Here is a 14,637-nt window from a genome sequence, read left to right as displayed (position 1 = left end):
GTCCCACGTTGCTTCCAATTTGGAGATTCAGTCTACGTTAGATGCCACTGTGCAGAAAATCCTGAGACTCGGTGGAAAGGCCCTTATCTTGTACTCTTGACCACCCTGCTTTCTGTTTTGTTGAGACCCTTAGTAATTTTGCTCCTGTTGCCTACAGCTGGGCCTTGCATAATTAATAGGCTTATTGCTTTTGTTAGAGAACCAGTGAGTGCGGTCCAGATCATAACACTTAGATAACTGTAAGAGAGCCTTCTGAGCCAAGAGGAGGCTAACCTTTAATTCTCCTAGTTCTAAGATTAGAACTCCTAACAAGAGAAGAAGTGGAGAATGAAAGAATAGAAAATACAGCCTAACTCCAGCCTTCTAAGGAGCCCCAAACACTTCATATTCCAGAGCCCATTCTTTGTGCTCTTTCTTAGAAACTAGGTAAAAGGTCACATTCCAGAGCCCACCCTTTTTTCAGAGCCAGGCAAAAAGGCCTTGAATAGGTGATCCTGGCCCCACAAGGTAACTGGAAATGAGCTAAACTTATCTTGCTTCTATAAACTGCATACGTCATTACCCCTATCCAGGAGTTCACGCAGCTATAGACTCAAAGAAAATAGGAAATTAATTAGTCCACTGAGCGCGGGCTCCAATAATTTAAACTGATTGGCCTAAAAACTATGGAGTTGTACAAATCGATTGGCTAGCATTTTGTGGACTCTCCATGCTAAGAAATGATTGGTTTGTGATTCGTGGGCTTTGTTGTAAACTTATAAAAGCTGTGGCAATTTGGCACTCGGGGTCCACAGTCCTCTACTCCTGCGCAGTGTACGGCTGTGGAACCCAGAATTCTGGAATAAAGAAATCCTCATGTTATTTCATCAAGACCGTTTCTCGAGAGTGATATGGGTGTCGCCTTCCAAGGCATGGAGTGCTGGGGCACCCTCGGTTTAGGGGGGTTTTACAAGGGCAATACAGCAAGCAAAAGATGGATAAGGAACAATTAACAACAAAATTGTTTGATAAAGCCTCAAGGAATAATGTTATTTATATTTATCTAAAAATTTACAAAACTCATATGTGTGTATACATTTATCTATCAATCATCTATCTATCTCCAAGTAACCAAGGGCTATAGACAATCTCTATTGTTTTAGGAATACTCTAACTAATCCATTGGACTATTTAATGTGTGATTTCTCATACCTAGTACTGGGGTCTCCATTAGTCTATGGCTTTGTGGGGATCATTGATCTATCATCTGTTTAATTACCTACCTACTTGGAGTTGAGGGTAGACACCTATTGCTTAAGAAATGTCAAACTCCAGACACACATTTTAGATGGTTTGAACTGTATCTGATCTGAAAGCTTCCTTCCCGCAGTCTAGCTTCCATAGTACCAGAAAATACTTTACAAACTGCCAAGCAAGAGAAGCAATTAAACATTTGAACTACAACAATGAAAAATATATCAAGAAATCTATAAAAATGCAATAATGACACTCACAGGTTGGTAACCAGCAGCTGTCTACCTCAAAAAAAGCCAATTCAATAGTAAGGAAATCAAGTCCTGTAAAAAAAACAGCTTTAACATCCAGGTAAACTGAAGTGAGCCAGCAAAAATGTCTGGACCAAAAGCTGATGGTAATTAACACTCTTTTACTATTCTGGAACCAGAGCTGATGGCTTCTAGCAATTGACACCTGCTGACAGCAGCAGGGGACTAGAATAAAAAGCCTACTTACAGCCAGTACTTTCCAGAAACTCTGACTTTTAACTCTTTAGGGACTGGTGAGAAAGAAAAAGGAAAAGAGAGAAAAATCATACACATAAGCATACACACGTTCACACACACACACATATAAACATGCAGGCATGCATGCATGCATGCTGGATGAAGAAGAAAATAGCTCCACTTCCCTTTTATTTTTGCTTTCAGCCTTTTATACCTTCCCAGGCAAAAGTTCTCTATGTAATAGTTTGCCTCACAGATAAAATGTTCCACAAGAGGAAGTTACAGCAGGATAACTGATTACATATTTTTTAAACATTTTTATTTTTTATCAGTTCATAGCAAGTTTAAAGTAATAGGTTGATAAGGTTTTAGGAGTTACACCAAAATTGTTTACATGTCTTTCCACTAAAAGGCATGTCTGACTCAACATCCATTATGTTTTTTTAAGCTCCACAAGTTCATAATACATTTAAAGCAATAGTTTTTAATGTCATAAGTTAGCAAGAGACAAATCATCTATTTTGTCTTTTTATTTTGAAGTCTTGTATAGATTAACTAGTCAATCATTTATTTTCTGTTCTTGTACCTGTGATTGCCCATTATCAGTTTATGATCTTTATTTATAGAAATTAATGACTTCATTTCTAACCTAGAAGGAATGTTTTCCTTGATCATAAATTTGTTCTAAACCTATTTTCTTTTCCTAGGACAATTAGCTCGAGACACAGAACTCTATTTCTAGCTTTTTATTCTATAGGGGGCTTAAATTTACTTGAATCAATTCAGGAGAACTATAAAATCATTATCAAGAATTTAAAAATCACCAGTTCATCTAAACAGCATTATTACATGAAAGTACATCTTCATATTGATCTGCAGGAAATTTGCCCAATAGGGTGGGCAAGATCAATCATAACTTACTATAGGCATAAAGAGTTTTTCTTTTTCCAGTCACACTTTGTCAGAAAAATTAGGAACAGAGCAACAATTATAAGAAGGTACATTCAGCATCAAGAAGCAATCCTAGGACAAAGTTCCTGAGGCCCCATCTTTCCAGGATTCACCCATCACACCTGTGCAAAATGGTAGGCTCACTCCAGGAAGCTTAAATGCTTCCCACAGCCTTCCCTGTATGGCTTCAGCAAATACCTGGTACTGGAAACATAGTTACTGAGGTAATGGACCTTTAAAAAGAATCTACCCCTGCCACTAGAGGAGTTGCAGGTTTGACTGCTATGTCACATGTGCTTTATTAGGAGGCAGAGAGGAGAGAGGCTATGTCTACACTCAGTGTTCTAACCTGTATACATGTGAATGGTTAGTAGCTTAATGTGTCCTGGAAAGGAAAAGCCTGAGGTGACCCCAAGTCCAGCACCAGGGCATTCAGACAGGGAGCTAGCCTGAGATGAGCATTGGTCCAGAATCTCATATGCATGCTAGGATGGCCTCCCAGGGCAGGATATGAGCCAGAGACAGACAACTCCCACATGGGGCCTCATGGGTTTACCAGACAAAAGTGGCCTAAGCCAAACCCAAGATGATCATGGGTCCAGTGCCATAAAGCTCGCACAGGGAGCTAGCCTGAGATGAGCACCAGTCTGGTATCTCACAGGCTGTGGGAGACAGTCCGTGCACAAGACGACCCCCTGCCTGGAGCCATAATGAATACATCTTAGGCTACTCCTGAGACTACTGAAGACAGAGACCACAAGTACACCACTAAGAGAGGCAAGTAAATGGTGGAGAAATGGAAGAGAAAGAGAAACAAGAGGATATGGGCAGAAAAAAAGGCATAACTGGAGGCTTGAGGGTAGTAAAGGAACAGCATGATTTGAATAGCTGGGACCATGGTGGAGTCTTGGCTTGTGTTGCTAATGGGTACCAGTCTGGGTCCATATCCCTGTAGCAGTAGGAGTCTATTACCACCAAAGGCCTGTTGGATATCCCTGAACTGGACTTCAGTCTGGGGACATTTTGATGTCTGAGGGCTGTGCAGAACTGACCCCCACCCCTTGCCTAGACATTATAGGAGAGCTGATCCTGTGGTCATGAGAGCAGGAAGGCTGTCTCTGCCCCTTACCTGCTGCAGTGCTCTAGAGAGTAGGTCCTGCAACTCTCCTGGGCAGCACAGTACAGCTGACCTTAGTAACAGGAGCATGGGTGGGCTAATGTATGTATGGGAGCACTGAGGTTCCAGTATTGATACTCTACCAGATGTCAGAGGTCTCATACCAGACCAAATGGCTCATTACAGAGAACATTTGCAAGCAAAGAAATGTAGAGGAAATAGTATGCTAAGGAACACAGTGTAACATACTTTAGCTTAAACAAGATTTTTTTTCTGTTGAGGAGGAGGCTGCAAGGGTACAGGGCAGGTATGAGGGGAATAGGGGATAAGTGGGATTGGGGTGCATGATATGAAATTCACAAAGAACTAATAAAAAAGTTTTCTTTAAAAAAAAAAAACATTTACCATCAGAAATTTACTAAACTTGCATAATAGTTAACTTCATTCTAAATCTTATCCTTATTCTTATAGATAAGTATAACTAACTACACTTCTTGTCAAAGAAGCCTCTTTTTACAGCAAATGGAAACCATCACAGTAATCTACCAGTGGATAAAATGCTTAGATCAACAGATCGTGGAGAGTCTAGCCCCAGGAGAAACATCTACATCATAGCTCTTGCATCAATTGCTCAAAGAACATCTTGGGAAAAGGGATGAAAAGACTGCAAGACCCATAAGACCTGGAAGGGAAACAGTGTATCCTAGAAATGGCTGCATAAAGGAGACTAGAGAACAGTAGTGTACCAATGAACACGCTAATGTGGAAGGTATAAATTTTTGCAGGGTCCCACCCCTAAATAAAGAATTGCAATTATTGATTGCTTGGAGAAGAGATGAACTCCCTTTATTAGCTGTCCAATGAGAAATGGTCAGCCCTGAAACTATTATATTTCAAAAGTATTCAGAAACATGATTATAATCCAGATGTTTTTAAGATAGTAATATCTAACAGAAGTTTTAAATAATAGTTATATATGGTGATTAAGTATTTAAAATGTATTTAGTATGACCCAAAGCCAATTTGTTTTACTAAATTGAATTTGAATAGTCACAGGTGACTAATGTTCACTGCACCAAATAACACCATCTTGGACTATTAAAACTTTATATTAAAAAAAAAGTAACTAAGCATTCAGATATCATTTAGAAGTTCTTTGTAAAGCAGTAACATTGACTTAGCTTACATGCGATATTAATCACTGATTTTAATTCAATTAATTTGTATAATTTACTTACTGTTGTTTAGCCTGCATGACAGCCTTTCGCTCTTTTAGGCGACCTTTAATATCTTCGAATTTACGTGCCAGTTTTGCAATTTGTACAATGTTCAAACTGGCCGTTTTACCATCTGATTGAAGTTCTCCTTCTAAATTACTTTGGTCTTTGCTCATCTAAAGTAACAAAATTGACCAGTTACTAAAGTCCCACTTTGATCTCATGACTTAAAAGCATTTCATTATTTCCTTTATCAAATATGAATGCCTTTATCAAATAAAAATAATTCTGAAAATCCCTGAAGCTTCATCAGAAACTAATCTTTCATGCTTAAAGAAATATACATATTCACTCCCAAAGCAAAGACGCGTTATTCTCAGTCTAGTTTTTAAAGTATTTGAAAATCCAAAATGCAAATGATATCATTAAGAAACAGAATAAATTTTGAAAACGTTAATACAATTTTATGTCTGCTTATATTATGGACAATTTTTAAATATAGGATGAACTTTATTTTGATAAATTCCTACCACTTTTATGTAAACTAGAAAAAGATAGTAAGTGAAATTTACATTATTCTTTAGGAGAAAAAAGATCCTATATATTTGTTCTTTACTGGATTCATGAGGAAAACTCATATGCAAATTACTGATAAACATTTTGCTACAAACTATTTTTCAACATAAATCAAAATGTTACCTTATAATAAATGGTTATTGAAACATTTGATTTATACATACTTCAAACTGATTTTCAAATGGGTCAAATACTTACTAATATAATTAAGAGTTAAGAAGTTATATTTTACCTCCTCCATTTGGTTGACTTGTTGCTGAAACCACTTCATTTAAAAAAAAAAAGAAGAAGAAGAAGAAGAAAGAAGGAGAAAGTTACTACACATATGTCTGTAACCCTATATCTGCCAAGTACCATTCCTGACTCACATGCATCACACAGGGTTCAGAAGGGGATAGTGTAATATACAACTGCAAGATAAACCTAAAAATATCTAGCAGCAACCAGGGAATGCTATAATTTCAAAATCTAGATCATCTTTGCCTAATATACTTTCTTCTCTTTACTTTTAGTTACTTTAAGCTGCAATGAATTGAAACACATACCTTGTAAAGAGACTCCAACACCTGAAAAAAGTTTTAGACAGTATATTTAAAGATAAATATCAAGCAACATTTAGAATTTTCAATAATAAATTTGCTTAAGTTACTATGATTTATATTGCTAAAGCAAATACAAATCTGTAGTTCCAAAGTTATAATAACTTTGTGGTTATGATGCTTAGTCCATTTTGGATATGCAACTACATCTAGAATAAGAAAACTACTCCACTCCATAGGACTATATTGTGAAACTCCTAAATTATTCACATCTAATATATTGTTCATAAAAATAGCCGGGCAGTGGTGGCGCACGCCTTTAATGCCAGTACTTGGGAGGCAGAGGCAGGCGGATTTCTGAGTTCAAGGCCAGCCTGGTCTACAGAGTGAGTTCCAGGACAGCCAGGGCTACACAGAAAAACCCTGTCTCAAAAAACCAAATAATAATAATAATAATTAAAAGTTTCCAGAAGAGAGCCACATCTGTGTTATATGTCCTACGAGAGGTGATTAACTGATGGAAACACAAAAGATAGTGGAGATGTGCAATTTCAGAGGGAAATCACCTTGGGCTATCTCAGCCTCCAAATAGTCACTTATTGTCAACTTCTGTGTGACCCAATATTCTTGTGATTAATAGATCAATCCATTTCCAATGTACAGACAAGATCCATAAATGCCATCCATTGAAAGGCTAAGAATATATCAGTTAGTATCTGAGGGCTACAGCAAAGATTTCCCCTATTGTGCCATAATCTGCCTACCTGATGTTCCAAAAAGAGTATTTGAAAAATGTTTGATTTATAACTTTCTTTTTTCTGTTAGTATAAAAAGTTCATGATTTATTCCAAGACAGTTTACTTTTTTAGGTCATTATAAATATTGTTTTCCTGTTTTCTTTCCATGCATGTTTGTCATTTGTATACAATAAGGCTACTGATTTTTTTGTCTAAATTTTGTGTTCACTTGTTTTACTGAATATATTTATGAGTAGAGGGTTTGGTGGAATTTTTGGGGTCTGTTGTATATAGAATTGTATCATTTGCAAATAAGGATATTTTGACTTCTTCCTTCCCTAGGCTACTGAATCAGATATTTAGTGGGGCCAACAATCAGCTGGAGACTTTAAGTGAATGCTTTTAATGTTGAAGTCTAAGTTGAGCTAAATTGTGCTCAATGGAGCTGGAGCTTAAAGCAACTATATGCTTCTTAAAGAGAGGATTGCATGTTTATCCCAATTACTATTACATTGTATGACAAAACATCATGAAGAAGGCAACTTATCAAAGAAAGGGTCCATGATGATGGAACAAAGGCATTGTGTTAGGAACAACTCTAAGACTCACATCTTGATCTGAAAGCAACAAGAAAAGAAAAAAACTAGGAATGACCTGAGTATTTTATGTTTCAATGCCACCCCTGTGACATACTTTCTCCAACAGGACCATACAGTTCCACCAACTCAGGACCAATTTTTCAAACATGGCCTCTATAGGAGCCTCTCTCATTCAAACCACCACATTCTACTCCATGGCCCCCAAAGATATGTGTTCATACCATAATGCAATAGGCATTTATTTTTTAGTCTCAACACTAGTTAAAAGTCCACCATTCAGAATCTGTTGTAAGACTCAGATCAATCACTTAACTGTAAAATCAAAATACAAATTACATACTTTCAACATACAATGAAACAAAATATACATTACCATTCCAAAGGGAAGGAATCCAGTCACAGTGAGGAAACAATTGACCAAAGCAAGACAGAAACATAATTGGGCAAAGTCCAAATCCTGTAGATGAGCTGTGTCTGGTCAGAGGGCTTAGTTGGTTCCAAAATTACAGCTCTGCTTTCTACTAGATATATGTCTCTCTCTTGTGACGTTCTAATCCACACTATAACTCTACTTGGCAGACAGCCCAGGGCTCTGACACCTCTAACATCTTGGGGTCTCCAACACAATCCAAGCTTCACTTTCATTCACACAGTAGACTCTTGGCGCCTCTTGCCCTTTCAGAGCCTTTATATAAGGACTGCCCTGACATTCCACACAGATTCAGATTCAGATTCAGCAGCTTTTCTTGACCATGGAGTAAGAGTCTATACAACTTTACTCATGCATGCTTTATGACTCTAAAGCCAGAATAACAGTCGGTGATGCTGTCAAGTTTAGCTGCCTGCTTGGGGACAAAATCAGACCACTTAAATCATGTTTGCAGTAGTTTATGTCTGCTGGTTTTTAGGAGCAGAAAATGTCTTAATCTTTTTTCTTTCACTGGAGAAAGGTAGTTTAGCTGGGTAGAGTCTTGCCCTGAGAACACCTCAGGCCCCTCTTCGATCTCCCTATTTCTTTCAGTAAATACCTTGGCTCCAGCATTAAATTTTCTGGTGCCTTTTTTTCTCTTAAAGCTTTACATTTTACATTGTTTTCTGCCCTATTTGCTCTTTTTCATTGAAGACCTGCATAAAATTTCAACAATTATCTTTGAATTCAATTTATGTATTTTCCAAATATTTATATATGTTTCAAGATATGATTTAAGAACTTTAGGACTTTTCTTTCAAAATCTATGTTGTTATTAATTGAAAGTTATTAATTGAAAGAATTAATAGCATTAAAAAGAAAATAGGCACCGATAGAATGAACATACTGTAACTTTTGCTATAGAATTATCATCTAATTAGAATGACACGGCCTTACAATTTCAGAGGGTTAGATTCAGTGAGGGTAGAGAAAAGGCATGGCAGGAGGAAAGGTGAGAGGCTACATCTTGATCCAAAAGCAGGAGGCAGAGAATGCACACTGGTAATGATAGATTGCATTTGATGGTACTTCAGGTACCACGACATTGTCAGTCCTTGATCCACATGGACTTGAGCTTTGTACAAGGAGATATGAATGGATTGACATCCATTCTTCTACATGCTGACTATTAATTGAACTAGCACCATTTATTGAAAATGCTGTCTTTTTTCCACTGGATGGTTTTAGCTCCTTTGTCAAAAATCAAGTGACCATAGGTATGTGGGTTCATTTCTGGGTCTTCAATTCTATTCCATTGATATACCTGCCTGTCACTGTACCAATACCATGCAAGTTTTATCACTATTACTCTGTAATACAGCTTGAGGTCAGGGATAGTGATTCCCCCAGAAGTTCTTGTATTGTTGACAATAGTTTTCATTATTCTGGGTTTTTGTTATTCCAAATGAATTTGCAAATTGTTCTTTCTAACTCTATGAAGAATGGATTTGGTTGATTCTTTGTATAGTTCTTTTTGTTTCTACTTGATTGATGTCACCTCTGAGTTTGATTATTTCTTGTCATCTACTCCTCTTGGGTGTATTTGTTTCTTTTGTTGTTGTTGTTTCTAGAGCTTTCAGGTGTGCTGTCAAGCTCCTACTGTATGCTTTCTCCAGTTTCTTTTTGGAGGCACTTAGAGCGATGAGTTTTCCTCTTAGCACTGCTTTCCTTGTGTCCCTTAAGTTTTGGTCTGATGTGCCTTCGTTTTCATTAAATTGTAAAAAAAAAAAAAAAAAAAAAAAAAAAAAAAAAGTCTTTATTTCTTTCGTGACCAAGTTATCATTGAGTGTTGTTAAGCTTCCATATGAATGTGGACATTCTGCTGTTTGTGTTGTTATTGAAGAGCAGCCTTTGTCCATGGTGATCTGATAGGAAGGATGCATGGGATTATTTCAGTCTTCTTGTATCTGTGGCCTGTTTTGTGAATAATTGTATGGTCAATTTTGAAGAAAATACCATGAGGTGCTGAGAAGGAATATTCTTTTGTTTTAGAATGAAATGTTCTATAGATATCTGTTAACTTCCTTTGGTTCATAACTTCTGTTAGTTTCACTCTGTTTAGTTTGTGTTTCTCTGCTCTGTCCATTGCTGAGAGTAGGCTGTTGAATTCTCCCACTATTACTTTGTGAGGTGCAATGTGTGCTTTGAGCTTTAGTAGAGTTTCTTTTATGAATGTGGGTGCCCTTGCATTTGGAACATAGATATTCAGAAGTAACAGTTCATCTTGGTAGATTTTTCCTTTGAAGTGTATGAAGTGGCCTTTCTTATCTTCTTTGATAACTTTTGACTTAAATACAATTTTATTCGATATTAGAATGGCTTCTCCAGCTTGTTTCTTGAGACCATTTGTTTGGAAAATTGCTTTTCAGCGTTTTATTCTGAGGTAGTGTCTGTCTTGAAACTGAGGTGCTTTTCCTGAATGCAGCAAAATGCTGGGTCCTATTTATATATCCTTTCTGTTAGTCTAACAAGATACACTGAAACTAATAGAAGAGAAAGTGGGAAAGAACCTCAAACACATGGGCACAGGGGAAATTTTTTTGAATAGAACACTAATGGCCTATGTGCTAAGAACAACAATAGACAAATGGGACACCATAAAGTTGCAAAGCTACTATAAGACAAAGGACACTGTCAATAGAATAAAATGGCAACTAATAGATTGGGAAAAGATCTTTACCAATCCCGCATTCAATGGAGGGCTAATATCCAATATATATATAAATAACTCAAAAAGTTAGACTCGAGAGAATCAAATAACCCTAATAAAAAAATGGGGACAAAGCTAAACAAAGAATTCTCAACTGAGGAATATCGAATGGCCAAGAAGTACCTAAAGAAATGTTCAACATCCTTAGTTATCATGGAAATGAAAACCAAAACAACCCTGAGATTCCACCTCATACCAGTCAGAATGGCTAAGATCAAATCTCAGGTGACAGCAGATGCTGGTAAGGATATGGAGAAAGAGGAACATTCCTCCATTGTTGGTGGGATTGCAAGCTGGTACAATCACTCTGGAAATCAGTCAGGCAGTTCCTCAGAAAACTGGACATAGTATTACATGAGAACCCAGCTATTCCACTCCTAGGCATATACCCAAAAGTTCTCCAACACATAATAAGGACACATGTTCCACTATATTCAGAGCAGCCTTATGTATTATAAGAAGCTGTTAGAACCCAGATGTTCCTCAACAGAGTAATGGATACAGAAAATGTGGTACATTTACACAGTGGAGCACTACTCAGCTATTAAAAACAATGACTTCATGAAATTCTTAGGCAAATGGATGGATCTAGAAAATATCATCCTGAGTGAGGTAACCCAGTCATAAAAGAACACACATGGTTATGCACTTGCTGATTACTTGATATTAGCCCAAAATCTTGGAATGCCCAAGATACAATTCACAGCCCACATGAAGCTCAAGAAGAAGGAAGACCAAAGTGTGGATGCTTCGGTTCTTCTTAGAAGGGGGAACAAAATACAGCAGCAAATAAGGAGACAAAGTATGAAGCAGAGACTGAAGGAAAGGTCATCCAGAGACTGCTTCACCTGTGGATCCATCCCATATACATTCGCCAAACTCAGAAACTATTGTGGATGCCAAGAAGTGCATGCTAACAGGAGTCTGATGTAACTGTCTCCTGAGAGGCTTTTCCAGAGCCTGACAAATACAGAGGTGGATGCTCACAGACTCAACACAGGGTCCTCAATGAAGGAGTTAGAGAAAGGACTGAAGGAACTGAAGGGGTTTGCAACCCCATCAGAAGAACAACAATAAACACTAACCACACACCCCAGAGTTTCAAGGGACTAAACCACCAACCAAAGGGTACACATAGAGGGACCCACAGCTCCAGTCAAATATGTAGCAGAGGACCATCAATGATCAACTGATGCCTCAAAGGGAGAAGAGGCCCTTGGTCCTATGAAGGCTCAAAGGCCCAGTGTAGGGGAATGCAAGGGCAGGGAAGCAGGAGTGGGTGAGTGGGTGGTGGAAAACCCTCACAGAAACAAGGGGAGGGGTGAAGGTATATTTGGTTTCCGGGGAGGTGCAACCAGGAAATGGAATAACATTTGAAATGTAAGTTAAGAAAATGCCTAATAAAAATAAATGTACCATGACATACTTTCTCCAACAAAGGCATATATCCTAATCTTTCCCAAACAGTTGCAGTCAGTAATTGGGAACCAAATATGAGCTATAGCAGTTATTTTCATTCGAAATACCACATACTTAAAACTGAATTATCAAAAATGAGTTTCTGAAAGTAATGACCTAGATAAGCACAGTGTTTGTAAATACTGGGTTTTAAAAAAAAAAAACAGAAATGTTTAAACAGGAATGTTTGCAGAGTTATAGAGATACAGGGACCACTGGAAGTAAATGTGTAATCAATTGAAGAATTTTATGATATGCTGGATCTAACTAAGCTAATCAGCACATTATTTTTATCTAGTAATGTGACATGGTTTAGAAACATTCCCAGGCTTCTAAAAACTACTAAAATGATACAATATATTTTGATATATTTATGAGCTATTTGTGTTTTTTCTTCTCACCTTTTTATGTCATAGTTACTTATCTCTCATTTATTGGTACAGATCCATAATAATCATGATAATCTCCATCAGCTCTAAATGATCCAAATGTTTTGCTTATATGACTTTTTCTTGCCCTTTTCCCTTTGTAGACTTTTAATAATAGACTCAGGCTTTAATTTTAATATAGTTGAGTTAATTAAACATTCCTATTGTGGCTTATATTTCTGTCTCATTATGATTTCTATTTTGATGACCCTGGAGCTTACCAATTGGCTAGATTGGGTGGCCAGCAAGCTCCATTGATCCATTCATCTCCATCTCCATCCCTCATCTCAATATAATGGTTGTAGATGAGTACCAACCAGATTTTATATAGATGTTGGGGATCTACCTCAGATCCTCATGCTTATGTAACCAGCAGGCAGTTCATCAATGAATCCCTCTTTTCACTTCTGGTTTTTTTGCTTTTTCTACAGGTCTATAGTTACATCTTCATATGGTAAAATATTATTTGGATTACCAAAAACTTTTTTAATTTATTCGATATATTTTTTATTTACATTACAAATGATTTCCCCTTTCTGGCTCCACACTCCCTGAAAGTCCCATAAGCCCTCTTCCCTTCCCCTATTCCCCTATCCACCCCTTCCCACTTCCCTGTTCTGGTATTACCCTACACTGCTGCACTGAGTCTTTCCAGAACCAGGGGCCACTCCTCCGTTCTTCTTGGACATCATTTAATAGGTGGATTATGATTTGGGTATTCCAAGTTTCTAGGCTAATATCCACTTATCAGTGAGTGCATACCATGATTGATCTTTTGAGACTGGGTTACCTCACTTAGTATGATGTTTGCCAGCTCCATCCATTTGTCTAAGAATTTCATGAATTCATTGTTTGTAATGGCTGAGTAGTACTCCATTGTGTAAATATACCACATTTTTTGTATCCATTCCTCAATTGAGGGACATCTGGGTTCTTTCCAGCTTCTGGCTATTACAAATAGGGCTGCTGTGAACATAGTGGAGCATGTGTCCTTATTACATGCCGGGAAATCCTCTGGGTATATGCCCAGGAGTAATATAGCAGGGTCCTCCAGAAGTGTCATGCCCAGATTTCTGAGGAACCACCAGACTGATTTCCAAAGTGGTTATACCATCTTGCAATCCCACCAGCAGTGTAGGAGTGTTCCTCTTTCTCCACATCCTCGCCAACACCTGCTGTCTCCTGAGTTTTTAACCTTAGCCATTCTGACTAGTGTGAGGTGAAATCTCAGGGTTGTTTTGATTTGCATTTCCCTAATGATTAATGATGTTGAACATTTCTTAAGGTGCTTCTCATCCATCCAAAGTTCTTCATATGAAAATTCTTTGTTTAGCTCTGTACCCCACTTTTTAATAGTGTTATTTGGTACTCTGGGGTCTACCTTCTTGAGTTCTTTGTATATATTAGATATTAGCCCTGGTTTCATCCCAGGAATGCAGGGATGGTTCAATATATGGAAATTCATCAATGCTATCCACTACATAAACAAACTCAAAGAAAAAAAACACATGATCATTTCATTAGATGCTGAAAAAGCATTTGACAAAATTCAGCATCCTCTCATGCTAAAAGTCTTGGAAAGAACAGGAATTCAAGGCCCATATCTAAACATAGTAAAAGCAATATACAGCAAACCGGTAGACAACATCAAACTAAATGGAGAGAAACTTGAAGCAATCCCATTAAAATCAGGGACTAGACTCCATATCTTTTCAATATAGTTCTTGAAATCCTAGCTAGAGCAATTAGACAACATAAGAAGGTCAAAGGGATACAAATTGGAAAGGAAGAAGTCAAACTATTACTATTTGCAGATGATATGATAGTCTACTTAAGTGACCCAAAAAACTCTACCAGAGAACTCCTACAGCTGATAAACAACTTCTGCAAAGTGGCTGGTTACAAAATCAACTCAAGCAAATCAGTAGCTTTTCTATACTCAAAGAATAAGCAGACTGACAAAGAAATTAGGGAAATGACACCCTTCACAATAGCCACAAACAGCATAAAGTATCTTGGGGTGACTCTAGCCAAACAAGTGAAAGACCTATATGACAAGAACTTCAGATTTCTGAAGAAGGAAATTGAAGACCTCAGAAAATGGAAACATCTTCC

At 37.5% G+C, this 14,637-nt stretch overlaps 1 protein-coding gene and 1 non-coding gene across 3 annotated transcripts in view; one reads left to right on the top strand and one right to left on the bottom strand.

Moving 5' to 3' along the window:
- Positions 1–14,637, bottom strand: part of LOC127672032 (coiled-coil domain-containing protein 7-like) — a 75,782-nt gene that overhangs the window by 47,924 nt on the left and 13,221 nt on the right. For both annotated transcript variants that reach the window (XM_052167210.1, XM_052167211.1), the window contains 3 exons: positions 6,128–6,148; positions 5,815–5,847; positions 5,028–5,182 (listed from right to left, as the gene is read on the bottom strand). In XM_052167210.1, the coding sequence (XP_052023170.1) occupies positions 5,028–5,182; positions 5,815–5,847; positions 6,128–6,148 (209 nt within the window). The remainder of the gene's footprint in view (positions 1–5,027; positions 5,183–5,814; positions 5,848–6,127; positions 6,149–14,637) is intronic.
- On the top strand, positions 2,924–3,055 carry LOC127672253 (small nucleolar RNA SNORA17). The gene has a single exon (XR_007974910.1). It is a non-coding gene; the product is annotated as a small nucleolar RNA SNORA17 (small nucleolar RNA).

Source organism: Apodemus sylvaticus, chromosome 21 (assembly GCF_947179515.1).
Source record: "Apodemus sylvaticus chromosome 21, mApoSyl1.1, whole genome shotgun sequence".
NCBI lineage: Eukaryota > Metazoa > Chordata > Mammalia > Rodentia > Muridae > Apodemus > Apodemus sylvaticus.
The sequence above is the reverse complement of the archived record's forward strand: the minus strand, read 5'-3'. Positions and strand labels throughout refer to the sequence as shown.